Source organism: Cyprinodon variegatus, unplaced genomic scaffold, assembly GCF_000732505.1.
Source record: "Cyprinodon variegatus isolate N-32 unplaced genomic scaffold, C_variegatus-1.0 Scaffold313, whole genome shotgun sequence".
Taxonomy (NCBI): Eukaryota; Metazoa; Chordata; class Actinopteri; order Cyprinodontiformes; family Cyprinodontidae; genus Cyprinodon; species Cyprinodon variegatus.
In genome coordinates, this window is record NW_015150766.1 from 523,126 (window position 1) to 542,170 (window position 19,045).

Genomic DNA, 19,045 nt, shown 5'->3' on the forward strand with positions numbered 1-19,045 from the left:
TATATATATATATATATATATATATATATATATATATATATATATATATATATATATATATATATATATATGAGAAGGTAAACTGCTTCTCATCTTAAAACCCAACATACGATGTGCCAGGTGCTCTGTTGTTCCAGGAATAATCACGTCCTTGTGGTGTATTGATTGCAGCAAGTGCTCGTGAGGCAAATGTAGTATGGAGGTGGTGCGCCTGTATGTTAGAACAATGTAGAGAGTTAAAGTGCTTAAAAGCAAGAGCAAGGACACGGCACCATCTTGGCACATATTGCATTTAGTATTGTTATTCTCTATCGCTTCTCCCACATTATGCACAGATTTCTGTATTTCTATATTTTCTTCAAGCAAAGTTTAAGAGAAAGATGTCTTCAACTTTTGAGGATTAAAAAAAAAATCTCAGAAAGAAATGAAAAAAAAAAAAAAAAACTGTATTGACCTCTCACTAAGAAGACGGGAAAATAATTTTCTGCTGTGACCACAAGGTGTAAATATTATTACTTGTCGCCTGCTCAACTGGCTGTGCATAACCTGGCCAAAGAAACAATTAGTCTCTCACTCTGTGACATCCCTTAAAAATCCCACTAGTCTATTAATGTCATGCGTTTGGGCAACACCTTTCTAAATATTTAATCAACATCTATCCACAAAGTCTTCAGTTTTATTTCCTTCTGTCTTTGGAACATATGGTTTTTCAACTGTCTTTTAAAATGGGCCAAAAATTACTTAAGAGAGCATCTCCTTTACGGTACAGAATAATGCTGTTGTCCATACCTGATTTACGATAATAGATCAAAACTAATCAAGCCACTTGACTGTCCTTTGGGCATGGAAAAGCCAAAAGGCTGGGCTTTGGGCTTTCAAGTGTTAAGCTACAAAAACACAGCTTTGGCACGGATTTTATGTGGGCTTTCATGTAGGATTTATGCAACCTGCATTTTATTTCTATTTGCTGCATTTGAGCTGAAATGAAGCATAACACTTGCCAACAGTCTTAGGTTTCTATGCCAGTGTGAACAGACTGAGTCTCCTGGCAGAATCCCTCAGGCAGGATTCTGGTTATTTTGTTACATCTTCCATGGAGGTATTAAATTTAAGCATGGCAGAATATTGTTCTCTTGAAAAGTCTAGATATAGTTTGTATCAAAAGATAGAACTGTGCATGGATTTTTCATTATTCTAAAATGTATTTCTCATTCCCTTCTGTAGGTGGGCAAAGCAGTTAGGAATGGAAACGAGGATATGTCACTTACTAATGAATTATTGCTGATGATTAAAAAAAGAGGTTATTTAATAACATTACAGTTGATTAATTCACACAAATGCTTTTAATCCTGTTGTATCTGAAGCATTTTCCCCATAAACTCTTTGTTGCCAAATTAAAAGGAGTAGTATTGAGGACTTTCCGATGAAAGTAGCCTAAAATAGCCTTTAATTTCTAACACGGTTCCTTATCTGTTGGTAGCTGATGGAACGTAATGCATTTAGGTGACCAAAACGGTATAAAGCGGGAATGAAGGGAGCATTGCATGGATTGGTCAGCCACTGTAAGTGTAATTGTTTAAATACAAGAAATGTATTCATTGAGCTGCCTTAACTTCCAAAATACAATGCACTAAACCTTAACTGCAGATTCTCTAGAACTTGCAAACATAACAACTTCTAAATGCAAGCCACCAGATATACAGTAAGGCAGAAACAATATGTAAATCTATCAAAGGTCACATAAAGAGACCTTGCTTCCTGTTGATTTGTTTATGTTTTATTTTTCTGTTAAATGAAAATCTTTCCTATTCTTTGCTATGTTTTCCCTGCTCCATTCCCTGGCCTTCCAAACCCAAGCCAGTCACAGCTGATAGCATATTTTATTCAGTGTTTTCTGCTTTTGTTTCCTTGCTGTTATAAGAGAGGGTTCCTCTCTGCTGCTGCATCATGCTGGCTTTGGAGGAGCGGATGCTCTCAAATCAGTGACTTTACTTCATCCAATGGGCTTTGTTAGATAAAGGTTTTATCAGCTGGCACACAATAAACAGGATCTACTTTGTTCTATTACAATTTTGACTGCATTAGATGGCATGTAACTGGATCTGAAACTGATTATGAATTTAGTTGAATGGATTTTTTGTCTTTTTAAGTGCTCTGAGATGAGGTGCAAATAGATGCTAAATAAATGAACTGTCTCTGTGATTATGCTCTCAACTAGTGTACAAAGTAACACTAAAGTGGCACTGCAAATAAAATATTTATTTTCTTTATTCTTTTCAATCAGTTGCAGGTATGGCACAAAATGAGTGATAAATCCAAAGAAATACAATGAGAAAGACATCCGATCATTCATACATGGATATCAAGCACAAAACAGAGAGGATTGACAGGTTATCATTACAGGGTATCTCCACAGAACAGGTTGAATAACTTTAGTGAAAGCAAAGTTTTTTTTTAACCTTTAATATTATGTCAAATTTCATTATTCCACTTTTTTTATCTGGAAGGAGGAAGGGCACAGCATTATCTTTATTTGACAGCCCAGCCAAGCTGGAACTGGTGTGAGAAAACATGTGGCCTCAGCCCGGTTTATGCTTCCTGATCAGAAAATAAAGGACAACGAGAAGAGTAAAACCATCAATATGCAATGAGATTCACTGTAACAGTGAGAAGCCAGTTTACCAACCAATAAAGCTGTCAGCCTGAGCAGTCATGCCATCAAATGTTGAAACGCTGCATTTTCCAGTGTAGAAACTTGAAACTGCAAATATGTTTAAAAAAAATCTTATGTATCCAATAAGTTATATTTACAGAAATCTATTTAATGCCCTGGCTGATGACAACTGCCTATGTTTTTGATAAGGCAGTTTATTTCACTAAACGAGCCATGTTTAATTCTGGCATTAGATGTCCATGTTTTACACCAGGCATCCCCAAAGTCGGTCCTTGAGGGCTGCTGTCCTGCAGGTTTTAGAGGTTTTTCTGCTTTAGCACAGCTGATTCTGATGATTGCAGTTCAGCAAAAGCTTGTTAATCAACTATCAATGTAAATCAGCTGTGCTGGAGCAGGGAAACCTCTAAAACCTGCAGGACAGCGGCCCTCGAGGACCGACGAGATTCTGCTTCGACACACAAATAATCAGGTCATCAATAAGAGTCTGTAGATCTATGATTCTTCCGAATACCTCAAATTCTTACTCCTACCTCCTGTTCCAAACTTCTGTCCCTTCACTTTTTGCAGGGTCAACAGTAAGAACACTATCCAAAGGGGGAGACAAGAGCTCTTGATGTTTATCATATTTTGACTACAGTCTTTTGAGTGAAAAAAAAAAGCAGAAATGTAGTGAACATTTGCAGAATGAAGTTCTCCACTGAGAGAAATATTTCTAAGTTCAACACAGAGTGCATGCAATGAAATAACGTTTTTAATTGTTCAACTCCATGATGCTTGCCTATATGTCGCCTACTGTAATACAAAGGATTGTATTGACACATTTCTGGATCAGCTTAAGTGTCCTTATCAGTTTGCACTGTTCAGAATGAGACCGTAACTGCATAATCAAGGGGTGATTCGGTTGTTTGGAATCAGAGATGCATCTAAAGGGTGCGGGACAGCACATGTCGAGAACTGAAATTGAAGAAACCATCGCATAAAAATTCTCTGCTGATATTTCTATATAATGCATAGCTGATTTGATGTCACTCCCTTCTATCAAATCAGTTCAGAACTTTATTGATTTAGATCAGTTAGGATGACCAAAATCAATAGACTATAGAGGAAATTATTTGATAGGGACAAACACACATTTACATAGACAAACTGAATGAAACAGCAGTCCCATGTTTGCATCATTGTGCAATAGCAACAGCTAATTTGCAGCACTTGTGCTGTTGTTTCATATTTGAAAGTGTAGATACACTAAGCTTACTATACCTTTAAGCCTAAAATAGGCTTCTGATGAAGTCATGGCTATGTGTGTTTCTGAGTGGTTATAAGTATGTTTTTCTTCTTCTTAAAAACACTGTGTCCTTGGGGACAACAACACAGATATCGAAGAGAGAGATTTAATCTCCAAAAGTGTAAACATGGGAATATCATGCCATTATACTGATTATAGATGACTCTGGTTCTGTTTCTTACAGAATGCCGTGTTTTGGTGGCAAATTTATATAATAATCCAAGGGTAAAGCCAAAACAAAAACTTTTCAGGATCATCAAAAAGGTGTAAGATGTTGATAAAATCCAAAGTGACAAGATCCAAAGTGGATTATAATAACATTGGTTGCAAGACAACTCAAGAAAGGGAAAAATATTACTCCAATACCCAGAACTGCTCTCTTTCAATTTTGGACACATTTCTGTGGATTACAAACAACTATTTCAAAAGGCTTTATTGGCCATTATTACTAGGGCTGTAAATCACATGTTTTATCACATTACGTTGAGATAAAACTGGTAATTTGTTTAGATGACACAATTGTCATACTTACAGAAATGCAATTAATAAAAACAAAAAAAACAAAAATAAAATATCCAATTATTCATATTCTAAGAAGGTGCAGCCAGCACTAGAGTATCCTAAAGATAATTATGTTTTCATTAATATTTCAAATGTAGCATTGATGTAACTAAATTATTAATATTTTAACCAAAAATATCAATATGGATCCAGGTGTTGTTAGACCCCAATTACAGTATTACATTTTAGGAAAAAGGCCCACAAACACCATTCCTATTGTAAAGTAAATGAGTGGCAATGTAATCTTTTTTGGGTGCTTTACTATTTTAGGTAGGTTAATTGTGAGGAAAAAGACATCATGTGGAGATATTGAAGCAGAATTTCAAGACATCAAGGAGGAGATAAGTGTAGGTAGAAACATGACTCACTTACATTGCAGTAGCTCTGGTTGGAGGAATGGGACAATATTCCAGAAAACTATTGTTGTCAGGTGGTGGAAGAAAACCCAAAATGTTTGATCCACGTTTTACTGGTGGAATATCCAGGAAAATAACATCTATTTAAACTTCTACATTTTTATTTTTATTTTAGGTGAACATTTTTTTGGGAATAAAAGCAAAAAGCAATCATTTTTGGTACTTCTGTTTAACTTAAAGCAAGGCATTGTGACTCAGAGAGTAATACACACTTTATGTAATTATCTAGCGACAACTGTTTAGGCTACTGGCACAAAATGGTAAAGCCCTTCTTAAGCTAGACAGAAAATAAAACATTTTTTTCCCATGGACAAAACCCCCAAAAAAGGTTATTGTTTTTTTTTTTTTGTTTTTTAGAGAACTTTGATGGCACAAGGTATTTTGACAGTAAAGTAACACATACAAAAAAAAAAATCATGTAATCATAGTTGAGGGTACAGTAAATTCACATAATGCTCAGTGAAGGATCTTGAATAATATCCAAAACAATCCACAAACTGACATATTTTGCTTCCAGCCACATTACAGAACAAAATAGAGCTCTTTAAGCAAGTTTGCTTCAACACACACTTTATGTTATTACAAGGTATGCACTTTTAGGAATTAAGGCAAAATCCTCCTATAAATTTCATTTTGTCCCTCAGCGGGTAGTCATGGTTCTACTCACATGGATAAATTTAATCACATTTACTAAAGAACTGGGAAATTGTTCAAACATATTCCATCTTGCAGTAATTATTTTAAATCTGTTGCCTGCAAAAGCTCTTGACAGACCTCATCCCTGAAACGCTACGGTACCTCCAATTTAATGGCATTAAGGTAAGCACTGGGTACATTCATGCACAGTTGCATTTTTCATCTACATTTTTCATTAATGTCAAAATAAGTAACAGATATTTGGGGAAAACGAATTTAAGATAGAGCAGCATTAAGACCACTTTTTTTGATATTCCAGGAGCCCAGCCTATCTGACAATAGCTTATTTTATCTCCATTTCCTGGAATGAAAAAAATGCTTTATCAGAAAAGATTATAAAACTGCATCATAGCAGAAAAACAATTTGCTGCAGTATGCCTGCCCTCTTATTCAGCCAAATGTTATTGCCTTTTGAATGCATTAAAGCTTGACTTGAATCAATTGTTTTCCACCACAAAAGAACACTGTAATATCTTTTGTGACCAGTATGCTGCTTTGGAATGCTACATACCTGACCAAACATCGCATTTGTTTCAGCAATATAGTGTTTGCTATTTTACTCGACTTGACAATCTTCATGTTTATTATTGCTTATAGTTTGTAATTATTGCTGTATAATTTCAAATAATTTGTAATTGGTATTGGTGAAGCTTAACAAAAGATACAATTAAGAAGGTATTATCGAATAGGCAGGAGTCACTTGCAGACAAATATCAAAATGGTGACAAAAAAAAAAAAAGTGTAAAAGTTGCTATATTCATAGCTCATTCAAGCTTACTTTCCAAAAAAAAGATTTGCAATTTTTCCTCAATTTTCATCCCCTGGTGAGTGAAAATTGGGGACGAGCACATAGGACGGCCTTACGTAAAAATATCACCAGAATGATTGACAATTAGGTGGACCACTTATTTTGATGATCCACCTGGAAAAAGAACATCCTCCACTATACCTTTAAGGTTTATACTTAGTAAATGAACAATATTGTACAGTGAAGCAGGACACTGATGTGCTCCGGGTGCAGGTAATGAAAACATCTAAACTATTGTTTATAAGGAAAATACAATAAGTGCAATAAATCCTGAAAATATTAAGGAGTCATTCCAATAAAAATCCAAACTAATTTGACTCACTTTAGCATATTTTTATATACAGCACATTTGCTACAGAACGTCAAAGCAAAATGCATTGATTGTATTACTCTGTAGATAGTATTGTCTATATTAATTTCAGAAGAGCAACAGAAAATAAAAACATATATGTGTGTGTTTATGTACTGTACCAAAAAATATAGCAGTAAGAAAACAAAAACATCTAACAATATATTTGCTACTGAGTATCAAGATCCACTTTTCATGCTAAACTAATATCTTGCTTTTCATTCCTGAATACTTTCCACCTTTCAAACTCTAAGTGTATTTATTGGCTTATGTTCATTCACCTCTATTCAGAAAATAACTAATTAAAACCTGTAAGAAGTACAAGTGGCCCACATTGCTTTGCTTATATATTTAAATCCTTTTAAATAAAGCAATGGTACTTTGTTGGAGGATTTTTTTTTTCTCAAAGAGCAAATGAGGGCTGAGAGTGTCCCCATTCTCTACGACCCCAACACTCATTTACAAGGACAGGAGAATGGCTTCAAACTAGAGAACTGCGCAGGAATGGAAATAGAGGATGTGGTTGAAAATGCAGGGTGAAAACTATTTCAACTAGTGTAGTTATATTATAATATTTATTTCATTTTCCCTATAAATTATTTTTGAATTGAAAGTTATTTAAGTAAAATATTAATTCTAGTTGGCATAAAAATGTTCAAATAAAAATCTGATAAGGTCTGTCACAGAGTTTGTAAGCAGGAAGACTATTTTTGGTGCAGAATGTACAGGTTTATAAATTGGATTTGAACACAGAAAATTATAATGCGTTTTTTTCAGGTTGGCAAATAAATTTCAAAATTTTATCTGGACATTAGAAGTCTAAAGAAACAGCTAAAGAATATGAATCAAACTAGCTTTGTTCAGACCCACTAACTTCCTGCCTTCCCCCCAGAAAAAAATAACAACTCTGAATTGAAACACTTCATTTTATTAAGGAATAAACAGACAAGATATAATGCATTATTTAATGTTTTGGAGAAGCTGGCTGACAGATTCTGTGGTTGTTGGACAAACTCAAAGCGTATTTGCTTATTTTCAGTCATAGGCAATGCTACTGTAGGTGGCTCCTGACTGTAGCATAACACACTCTGGTAACGCTAGAAAACAGTTTCTGAAAATGGAAAATTCATTGACCTAAAGCAGCTCTATCTAAAGTAATCATTTATTCAAACGCTGAAGCATTCATGTATTTAGGGGCTGTTGTGGGTTTTATGTGCCAATCTTATTTACTGCCAAAGGGTATCAAAGCAAATATTTGAATAAACTCATATCCATACTAATAACAGCGACTGCACTTTGACACCTTTTGTTTTCTCCCATACCACAGAAGGATACAGCAGCAAGGGAATGGGTTCTTTTTCTGAGTTTGTAGTTTTCGAAACTTTTTCAGAGTCTGTATCAGATAAATCTTTTACGTTTCAATAGTGTCAAATAACCTAGAAAAGGCTGAAATTCTGCATCATCAAAAACACACAGAAAAAACATGTGATTTAGTAAAACATTACATCTAGTCAGAGTGTAAGGTTAAAAAGCGCCCAAGGACTTCATATACATTCAGTGTGATTTGAAATTTTAAATGAAAAAAAAAATAATAATAATTAAAACAAAAGAAATAGATTTATGGATAAAATCTTTGATAAACATACTATCTGATAATATCATACAGACCAAACATTTTTGTATGGATGCCCTGAAATGCTTGTCATCCTGCTCTGTTTTGCTTATAGCATATTTATCATCTTTACATGTTTCAGATTCTTATAACAACTATTGTACACAGCTTTATGCTCACAAACAGACACACCCTACTCCGACTAATCCAGGCTTTTACTGAGGAGGCTACATATGTTGAACCACATCCGCATTAATGGAGATTTCATTTATACTCTCGACTGCTGTGGCTGCATTATAAATATGAACAATAAAATAGAATAGAAAATGGACAGACCTTTATGTCAAACACGGACTTGTGTTTTGAAAAGCCTGAATCCGTGAGAGTAGGCCCCGCATGTGTTGAGAAATATAAAGGAATAATATACTGTCGAGACCTTAAACTGTATGTTGTGCTTCCTGTACTCCAACATAAAACATTTATTATAAACCTTTGAATAGAATTTCTTTAACATTTACAAGTTATACATATACCAAATTGGTTTACTTCTTATGCTTCCATCAGCTTTGATATCTCAGCAATGCAAAGGGAGACAACAAGAAGAGAAAGGAAGTTTAAGTCTTCTTCAAACAAAATAAAATAAAAGAAAGAAACGAGACACAAGTCCTCAAAACATCTTGTCATAACCAACAATGAACAGAATTCTTGATATTCTTGATTTCTTTTTTTTATATAATACATTTTTTAAAAACCCAGCTGGTTAAGGTTATGGTCTCAGGTAGATCTTCCACAGTCAATCTTCACAGTTTGTGTAAAAGCAGAGAAACATTCTCGCAAGAGTAATAAAATATCTTGACTATTATTATGGTCACTATCCCTTTTTTGAATTTTCATATTGTTCCATATAAATGGTGGTGGAGACGGGTGAGACACATCACCCTAACGAAGAGCCTGGAGTCCCGAAGTTTTTGCTTTCCTCGCTGTACAACTCCATGTTTTATTCAGTAGTTGCTCTTCTCTTTAGTTAAAAAATACTCGCCCACAGGGAAGGAGAATTATGAGAAGAGAGTAGGGTATTCATTCCTTGGATGTCTTTATCCACTAGCTTGATCTTGAACCATCTTCAAGAATAAAAAAAAAAGAAAAGAAAGAAAGAAATCGTCAGCCTCCCTTTTTCCATTTTTATCCACATTCCTTCCGAGCGTGTGGCCAGGGGTGGGCACCAGCTCTGCCTGTTTTGCTGCCCTTTACGTTATAAAATGCAACGACCCAGGCATGTTACGCACACACATGGAGTCACAGGCAACCGTCCCATGGGGAAAATAATAATTGAGCAGCTCAACTTCTGTACTCCCTCTGAGCTTGTGTTGCTTTCCTTCAGCACTTGTGGGGCAAAAAAAAAGATAGAAAATAGCCCATCAAAGGAAACATGAACAGAGACTTGTTCAATGTTGATTAACACTCAGGCTCACGATTCGGTTTGTAATCTGAAGGCACTTTTGTTTCATGGCAGAAAGTAAAGTGGCTTCTTTTCCACAGGCAGCACACTAAATGGATCTCTTTCTACTCTGCCTGTTTCTTCACTCAAAATTCTTCTTTTGAACCGATCTCTCCTCTTTCAAATTTTGTTTTAGCTCCCTCAACTTGAACTTTACTGTGTACAACTCGCTAAGCGTTCTACCTTTAGCCCTGCCACCACACTGTCCGTTTGCCACTTGGACTCGTGAGCACAGTGTTATCAGATATGTAGGCAGCTACAGGGGGATAAACAGACATAACTAAATGTTGTCAGGTTCCAGATTTTCATACAGAAAAGCACCAAGCAGATAAGGAAATGCCAAAGTGTGAGGCTGGGCTAGGATGGAAAAAAAAAAATTGATGATCAGCATCTGCTGCAAAAAAATAAGGATAAAAAAACAAATAAAAAAACGGTCTGATTTCACCTACTTCAAGGGAGGGAAGAAATACCCAAAATTCAAAAAGCCAGCAATCTGCGTTTTGCTGCAATCCAAAATGTTTTCCACATATTGACAAAATGATTCTTGTGCTTCACAAACTGATTTCCCTCAACCCTTGTGAACTCCTCTTTCTTGTGCTCATAAAATCCAGAGTCCTGCAGTCAGGATCGTTTTACATAGAAGAGGTCTCTTCAAATAAAGATTAGCAAGTTTTCTTTATTACTTTTTGTGTCGTCTTTCATAAAATCCACCCTGCCCTCCCCCCAATGGTCTGTGGTCCTTCTGGGGACCCTGATGCTTTCGGTATGCATGAATCTTTGGTGATTGGATGCAGAGGGTATAGCTCACAGACGGTGGGTCTGAACTCTCTCCTCCGAGATGACAAAGAAAAAGGGTCACCTTTGACCTTCAAGGAGAGTCAGCACCAAGGTGGTGCAAAGCAGCCATATATGGGAGGATGTGGACAGAGCATTGGCACTGATATCTAAATAGGAGAAACAAAAGGAACTGTCAGCATTATGCACTACTAAACAATAAAGCATACAATTGCATAATAGTGGCTTTAGCTCTAAAAACAATTACATTGGCTTTCTATCTTACACATTAAATGTTTTTTTTTTTTTAAAGTGCTGCAATGTTTTTGGGTTACCTGCTAGCCAAGAAGGTAAAGGGTTCCACTAGTAAATATGCTGGTGAAGGTTCTCAGTCATCCAGGTTATAGTCATTCCCAAAAAAGGAAATTAAAAAAAATCCACTGGACGTTGTTTCCAAGTTTGAAGATGTTTTGCTTTCAATCCAGGAAGCTTTTTCAACTAAAAATGTCAGGAATAGCATTGAGTTCGAGGTTTTATACATCAGGGTCCCCAGAAGGATAAAAAAAATACTTTGTTGGGCTACTGTATAGAACCTCGGACTCAACGCTATTCCGACATTTTGAATTGAAAAAACTTCCTGGATGGGAAGTGAGACGTCTTCAAACTTAAAAACTAAGTTCAGTGGATTGTTTTTAATTTTCTTTTTTGGAATTCCAAGAGTACACTTCTTCCTTCCTAACTTCCTGTAACAGTTAGGTTTGCTGCTGAACTGGCTTGTGCATAGCTAGGAATGGCATCTTTTGATTGTTTTTATATAACTGTTATAATTTTAAACATGCAGAAAATGTAAACAGAAATATTTTTATCTTTTTGTTTGCTGCTTCCTGTGAGTATAAATCACAAAATGCTTCAGCGACAAATAAGGGGTGTAGCTCTGGACAATTCCTCATCCAATAACAATAGGGTCTGTAGATTGCTAAAGTTGTTAGTTAGATGAAACAATTACGGTATTTGGGGGGGAAAAAAAAAACAGTGTTTCCTTAATAATCATTTTAAATTAAAGTAGTACATCTGCAAGAATGCACTTAACCCATTGGCCACCATCTTTATGGGAGATCCTTTCTCTCAATTGACAGAACCTCAAACTCCTACCGGTTTCTCTGAAACGGTCTAACCAGGGCGACACAAGTTAACTCTCCTAACCTTCAGCTCCCTCTGAGATGCTGCTCAATATTCTCTCTTACATTATCTAAAGTCATGTAAGATTTATCATTCAAGATTAAATTTCATAATTTATTATCCTCTATCCTCAACCTGGGTGACGAGACCCTTCTACTCTCCATGAATTAATGTTACGAGTAACCATAATGGATTGAATTAAATAAAATAAAGAATAAAATAATAGCATGAGTGGCAAAAAAAAACAACTAATCTACATGTACAGTGTACTTTATTTGATTTTTGTTTTTCACTCATTTTCTGCAACTTAAGTAAATGGGTAAAACAGATATTTCAGCAAGTGAAGCAAAGCAGTAGCTTTTCTCCTGGCTAACAATATGGCCTTGTCAACTGTAGGCCATTGTCTGTGGCCCAATATCTTTTTTTGCCTTCATTGTTCCTGAGCTGCAATTACGATGTCCTGCTTGGCTAACAGCATGGCTATCGCTGATGCGATTACAACCTTGTTGCTAGGGCAACCATGTTTTTTCCATGAGACGCTGGTTCGGTGCAGCCAACTGTCTGAGATTAGATTCTGTAAATCTCAAGTATGCCTGGCGATGTAAACAGAGAATCTGGGGCTCAGATCAAATGAAAGACAGGAGGAGGTGGGTGCAACTCACTGGGCGGTGGATCTCGACACTCCCCTTCCTCTAGCGTGACATCATCTATAGCAATATCTCCCTCGATTCCTGGGCCCCGGATACCTTCAAGTACAACCTACAGACAGTAAAACAGTTATTAGCAGATTATTTATTGTTCTATTGTCTTTACTAGGCTGAATTCAGAACATTACAGAAGGTGACAGGTACTACCTTTCATATTTAACAGTAACTATATTTTGATCAGTTAAAGATAAAGCATTTTTTCTGAAGCTGTTTCTATTTTCCAGTGTTATCCCTTCAGCTACAAAGTGTACATCAGCATCCAAAATATAACTGAATGTCAGCCAGTTTTATAGTCATGCACCCCTACAGTAAATAAATGCTTCATGAACACAGGCAGGAAATAAAACAGAGGACAGCCAGGGGAATGTATGTGCTCACAGGATTGATTACTTTTTTGTCTCACCTGGAAGGATGATGTTGGATGAATGCTTACTTTGGCCTGCTTCCACCGGTCACCTTGATTACCACTTAGCGACCACACGGGAGCGTCTAAGGTCATTTGGCCCTTTTGCTTTAGGAAGGCATTAAGTGTTCCTGTGTGAAGCAGAGAGAAAGTGACTGTGCCTGCTTTTTAAGACTTGTATCAATGTAAAATAACTATCGCTTTAGGTTCAGCATTATGAAAAAATGTAACTAAACAATCTTAACTGATTTACAGCTCTGCAAACTTATTGTTTGAGGTTTCTATCAGACATTTACCCTTTGTCACAATGTCATTAAAATGGTTACAGATATGGCATTGCATGGGATTAGAACACTGAGTAACTGCTGTGTCTTGCCAAAACAATTTGGTTTGTGAATAAACATTGATCTCTTGGCAATCAAGCGGGTAGGCAATATGCTAGCCTGAATAAAAATCTGTTTGACTTTGACCTTTTTGGAAAAGAGGTGTCCAAGAAATATATCTGAAAATACAGGCACAAGGTACAAACTTATTTTTATTGCTCCATTATAACAAAACAATATTAATTGGAATAACTTGAATAAGCCAGAATAAAGAGAAATCTGCAATGATTTTTTTTTTTAAATGTGGACAGAAATAAGGTGATAAAAACAAACACCAACCAATAAAATAGACTAAAATAAAATAGACTACCTAAAAGATTATTAGTTTTTCCAAACTTTATAACATTATTTTATATGAGCAATTATGCACAACTTTCTCTAAATTGGGGACCACCGGCCCCCTATAGTTGTGCTTGAAAATTTACATTTACTTCAATAAAGACAGAAACAAATTACAAATACAAATTCCAGCAAATAAAAATTATGACCATTGAAAGGTGTTGTCTGTAATGTTTAGTCAGAATTCTGCACCTGTTGACAGGTATGCTGGTTCACTGTTCATGAGCAAGGTACTTTAATTTGTCTGGGACAGTTGGTTTTTTTAGAATCATTTTTTAAATGAAAATCAATATTTCATATCAGAAAATTATCATTTAGTACATTTTTATTGATTATTACTTTTTCATTTTTTTTGTGATTTGATTTACTAGTGTAAATTTATCATTTTCTTTAACGGGGTATGTTAACTTTCAACTACAGTTTACTGTACAAAGATCGCAGGTTGTACAAAAGTTTCTACAAATCACCTGCATGTAACAAGAAAAGATGTATCTCTGAAGATCTTATGGGAAAAAGCGTTCTGAGATTGGAGTTTCCAGGACTTTAAGTGCTATGTAAGGTAGCTTAAGGAAACAATCAAGTACAGACGTCCCAGCTATGGTCTTAATTTCATGATTAATCAAACTGCAAATTACAAAAAACATTTACTCATCATTTTATGTTCTATAATAATAATAATAATAATAATAATAATAATAATAATAATAATAATTGAACTTTATTGAACTCACATTGGAGAAATTTACATCTACATTTAACCTATCCCCTTGGGGAGCAGTGGGCTGCCATCGTGGGGTGCCCAAGGGGCAATTGGGGGTTAAGAGTGAGAGATCCTGAGTGTTAGTCTGTGGTAGTAGGTTTCAAACTCACAACCTCAGGATTCCGAGCCCTATGCCCTAACCACTAGGTGCCACTCCCCATTCTATGCCATAGTATAGTTTTAAAAACAGTATTTTAGAGACTATGATTATAAAAATGCTAAAATAAAACTGGAACCAAGATCTAGGAACATCAAAATTAGTATCTATGGGTTAAACATATTCCTACAGTGAAGCAAGGTTGTCATGGTATGGATACATGTCACTGGAACACAGAAGGAGAGCTTAAATTATGGTTGTGTAAAAACAGTCAAAAACACAAAGAATTTGATCTTTCCCAGTGGAAAATGAATAAGGATAAAATCAATGACTTTGAAAAGCCTCTTAATCTCTAATGCAGCAAAACAGAATAGTTGTATGCAGGTTCCACACTGAGTTTAATCAAAATTTAAGAGTCGTAATCCCTCCTATTTCCGTCCTTTTAAAATATTTATATTCCCATGCAAATGAAGAAAAGCCAAGCAGTGGCAAAGGTTAAACTCTGGTCATATAAATTAGTTTTGCAAGTGATAAATTATTCTGTAATGATCAAATTAAATTGTGATTTATGTGCGATGTGTGTCGAGAGTACCCTAGTTCTTCTTTCTTTCCATTTGAATCAAACTCTTTCCCCTCATTTCAGGTGACTTTCTTTAACAACAAATGTTTCTAGCTGAGTTCCTACATAACCACTCCAATTTTATAAAAATATTGGCTCCTATTGCTGCAGAAAACTCAACATGCCAGGTCTGAAGACTCCCTTCACAGAGACCTCCTGTCTGGCCTTACGCTTTGATATGAAACTGTAAGATGATGACACTGAGTGCAAACGCTTTACTCTTCCTTCAAAACACAATTTTGAAATTTATTTATATAATTATTTTCTATTTTCTGAGCCACTTGTGTGCATGTGAGTACTTTCCTTTTGTGGTTGACAAGGGGGAGCAGCTTCCAAAGGTCCAAATGAGGTTAGCTTTAAGCCCAACTGTGAAGCCCTACAGGACCAGTTCTTTAGGGTTGGGTGAATTTTAAGCGTGGAGTATTTTCGGCTTGGAAAACAGCATCTGAGCGCCAACACAACTGGAGAGCCAAACCTACAGCAACTGGGACTGCAGTCATGAGTTTAATACATCCTTTTCTCAGCAAGGTGTCTCATTACTGCTCAACTCTTTCGAAAAAAAAAAAAAACATATCTATGTGAGGAATTGAGGGGAAGCTACACTGTATGTCTCTGCTCATAGTGTCTCATCAGCTCAGCACACTCTTTCCCCATCGACAGCACAATCTCCTGTGAGAGATGAGCTCCTGTACGAAACATGACCTGCGGTTTCATCTCCTGTTGGAGTGTTTAGAATGGAGGAGGATTTCCTGCTGAGCAAGCTGGCTCACTTTTTCTTTGAACCCATCATGATGTAGGCGGTTATGTCAGTGTCATCATATCCTGAACAAAGGCATGTGTTGTATAGTCTTTGTTGTACCTTTTTTCCTAAAGGAGTACCTTTGGCAGCCTTGTGGACATTAAAAAGATCTGAGTTGTAAATTACGTGAGTCTGGCTAAAAGGGAGAAATAGCTCCTGGAAATGTTTAATTATGCAGAGAGGACAAGTGAGGGTTGTTCTAAGGAGCAGTGCCACCATTGTTGATTAAAAAAAATATAAGTCTGTGCTACCAAAAAGGTCAGGCTTTAGAAAAAATTCTAACTTTGCTTTGCTTGATACTTAATCCTATAAACAAAATCAGATGTGGGCTCCAAAGTCAAACTGTGATGTGTTGTTCAGTAATTGAGTGTGACCTTGTCTCAGGTATCCCTAAGCAGGCAAACAACTGAGCAGTTTCTTTCATGCTGTGCCACTGTTCTCCTCTGAGTGTGGTTGGCTTTGCAACGACTGAATGTGGTTTTCAGCACGGCTGTACTAAATCGTGGATTCGACTTCTTAAACAGAACCAACCAGTAACGTCGAAATAGTGAGATTAAAAGAAGTAGTATTCACAGAAAATCTCCCCAAACTATCTTAAACTGATTGGAGTAAATCTTTTGACATCATATATTGTTGTGTAAAAGCATTCTATTTGAACTTTTTATTGTTCTCTAATTGTAAAACTACAAACTTAAATGTATGCTTTGCATTAAAGATTAAAACAAAATAGCCTATTATAATGGACTGGAAGCCATTTTTTTTCATCTAAGACCTGAAACAATACACATCAAAAGCACTTTTGCTTGATTTAGAGTATCAAATCTTTGCAGAAATATTTTTTATCACTTTTGATACAATCATTTGCCCTTCTTCTGATTTTATGGGATTATTTGTAAATACTTTATTGATTCTATTAAAAATAGGATCATTAGCACTCCTTTAAATATGATTGATTTATGTCTGAAAGGTGATCCAGCATCTGAGGTAATTATAATCTGAACTGGGTTTAAATTGTTTTCATCTAGTTGGAGTTTCAGAGTTAGCAAAATTATTGTCTTCAGCTAAGCCTTCAACTTGTATGTTAGATCTAGTTCCAATCATATTATTTAAGTATTTCCTAAAATTTACTCCTCCATTTTAGATAGATTCATCTCTACCTGTAACAGGGATATGTACCTCTTTTAAGGTTGCTGTAATTAAATCAAATTATATTCTCATGACTTCAGATAATTGACTTGTATCTGTATTAGTCCTGTTAGATCTCAGTGCTGCATTTGACCTAGTTGATCATAATATTCTTTTAGAAAAACTTGAATATATATTTTGTAGGAGTTAAAGGAACAGCCTTAGGCTGGTTTAAATCATATCTGTCTGACTGATTTTAGTTAGTTTACGTTAATGATAAATCTTTCTCATCCTCCAGGGTTACTTGTGGCGTACCACAGGGATCAGTGCTAGGACCAATTCTCTTTACTATATATATGCTCCCAATCGGTAGAATTATTAGACAGCATTGGATTGATTACAACTGTTATGCTGATAATACTCAGCTATATCTGTCTATAAATCCAGATTAAACAAAACAATTACATCGATTACAGGCATGTCTTGAAGACCTAAAATCCTGGATGACTCTTAACTTTCTGGTCTTGAATGCAGACAAAAAAGAAGATATAGTCTTTGGACCAGAGTCACCTCATTTGGATAGGATTAAATTAATCTGAGATAATAAAGTAAAAAAAAAAAGGTTTTATTTTTTATCAGGACCTGTCATTTAAATGTAATATTAAAGAGTAGTAGTAAAAAGCCTGTAGCTCTTTCAAAATACGACATCCAGAGTACTTATGAAAATTCAAAAGAGATATCATATCTCTCCTTACAGTATTTTGCTTCTCTTCATTGGTTTCCTGTTAAATCCAGAATAGAATTTAATTCCTCCTTCTCACATATAAAGCCTTATGTCGCCAAGCTCCATCTTTCATCACAGATCTCATTGTTCCTTATATCCCAAACAGAGCACATCGCTCTCAATCTGCAGGTTTACTAGTGGTTCCTAGTATATCTAAACGTAGAATGGGAGGCAGATATTTTAGTTATCAGGCTCCACTCCCATGGAACCAACTACTGTAGCAGTTTTAGTTTATGCGCAGACACCTTGTCTACTTTTAAGGGTAGGCATACAACTTTTTGATAAAGCTTTTAGTTAGAGTGGCTCAGGTTATCCTGAGCTATCTCTATAGTTATGCTGCTATAGACTTAGACTGCTGGTGGACATAGGGACCCCTTTTCATCATTCTGCTTCATTCTATCTCTATTCTCCCATTCTGCAGTATTTGTTAGTTCAATCTCTTACTTCATGCCCTCTCTGCTTTTTCTCATTATAATAGCTTCATCTGGTATGTTCCTGTTTGGCTGTGACTCCATCCCGGAGAGAGATATCAGCTGTTCTCCTGCCATCAACACATTTGTTTATAGATGTTGGAGCTTAACATTTTTCAGTGTATTCCTGTTTCTGTAATACCCCTTTTACATTGGCTGAAAAACCTGTTTAAACCCGGGAACAGTCGGCTCTTAGTGGGAGTGAAACAGCTCACTGAAGCATGTCTACCTGGGTTAAATGACTCGGTAGGCAGCCCGTGTTAAAATCGCCTCGCCTTGTCTCTGATGGCATGCAGTGGGAACACCAGAACTGCCGTAGCTGGTAGGAAGGATTCAGACAGATAAAAGAGCAAAATAATAAAGAATATGAACTATGCTCTGGCTCCCGTCCAAGTTGCTCTCCATTATTTAGCCTACTTTCCTGATTTCCATCGCACTGTCGACATCATCATCACTCATCCAAGGTGATACCTTCATCAGACATGCAGTGGGGGGGGACTGTGGCCATGCAGCCTGCCAGCAGGCGGTCAGACTCAGCTTTTCGGTCATATGGGAAAGGAGCCAAAAGCTGATTGCTAGTGGGTCAACCCGGTTTTGAAATAAATGAGTTTTCAGTGGGAAAGCGACTTAAAGGAATAGTACACCCAAAACATGATTAGCCTTCATTTTCTACTCACCCCCATGCTGAACAACACTCTGGAGTACTT

The 19,045-nt window shown here is 36.1% G+C and overlaps 1 protein-coding gene across 1 annotated transcript in view; it reads right to left on the bottom strand.

Moving 5' to 3' along the window:
• Positions 1-9,286: 9,286 nt before the first annotated feature.
• mdga2 (MAM domain containing glycosylphosphatidylinositol anchor 2) overlaps positions 9,287-19,045 on the bottom strand; it is a 169,081-nt gene continuing 159,322 nt past the window's right edge. The window contains exons 15-17 of the mRNA XM_015384460.1: positions 12,963-13,093; positions 12,515-12,611; positions 9,287-10,843 (exon numbers count right to left, since the gene is read on the bottom strand). Coding sequence (XP_015239946.1) covers positions 10,755-10,843; positions 12,515-12,611; positions 12,963-13,093 — 317 coding nt within the window. The 3' untranslated portion in view covers positions 9,287-10,754. The remainder of the gene's footprint in view (positions 10,844-12,514; positions 12,612-12,962; positions 13,094-19,045) is intronic.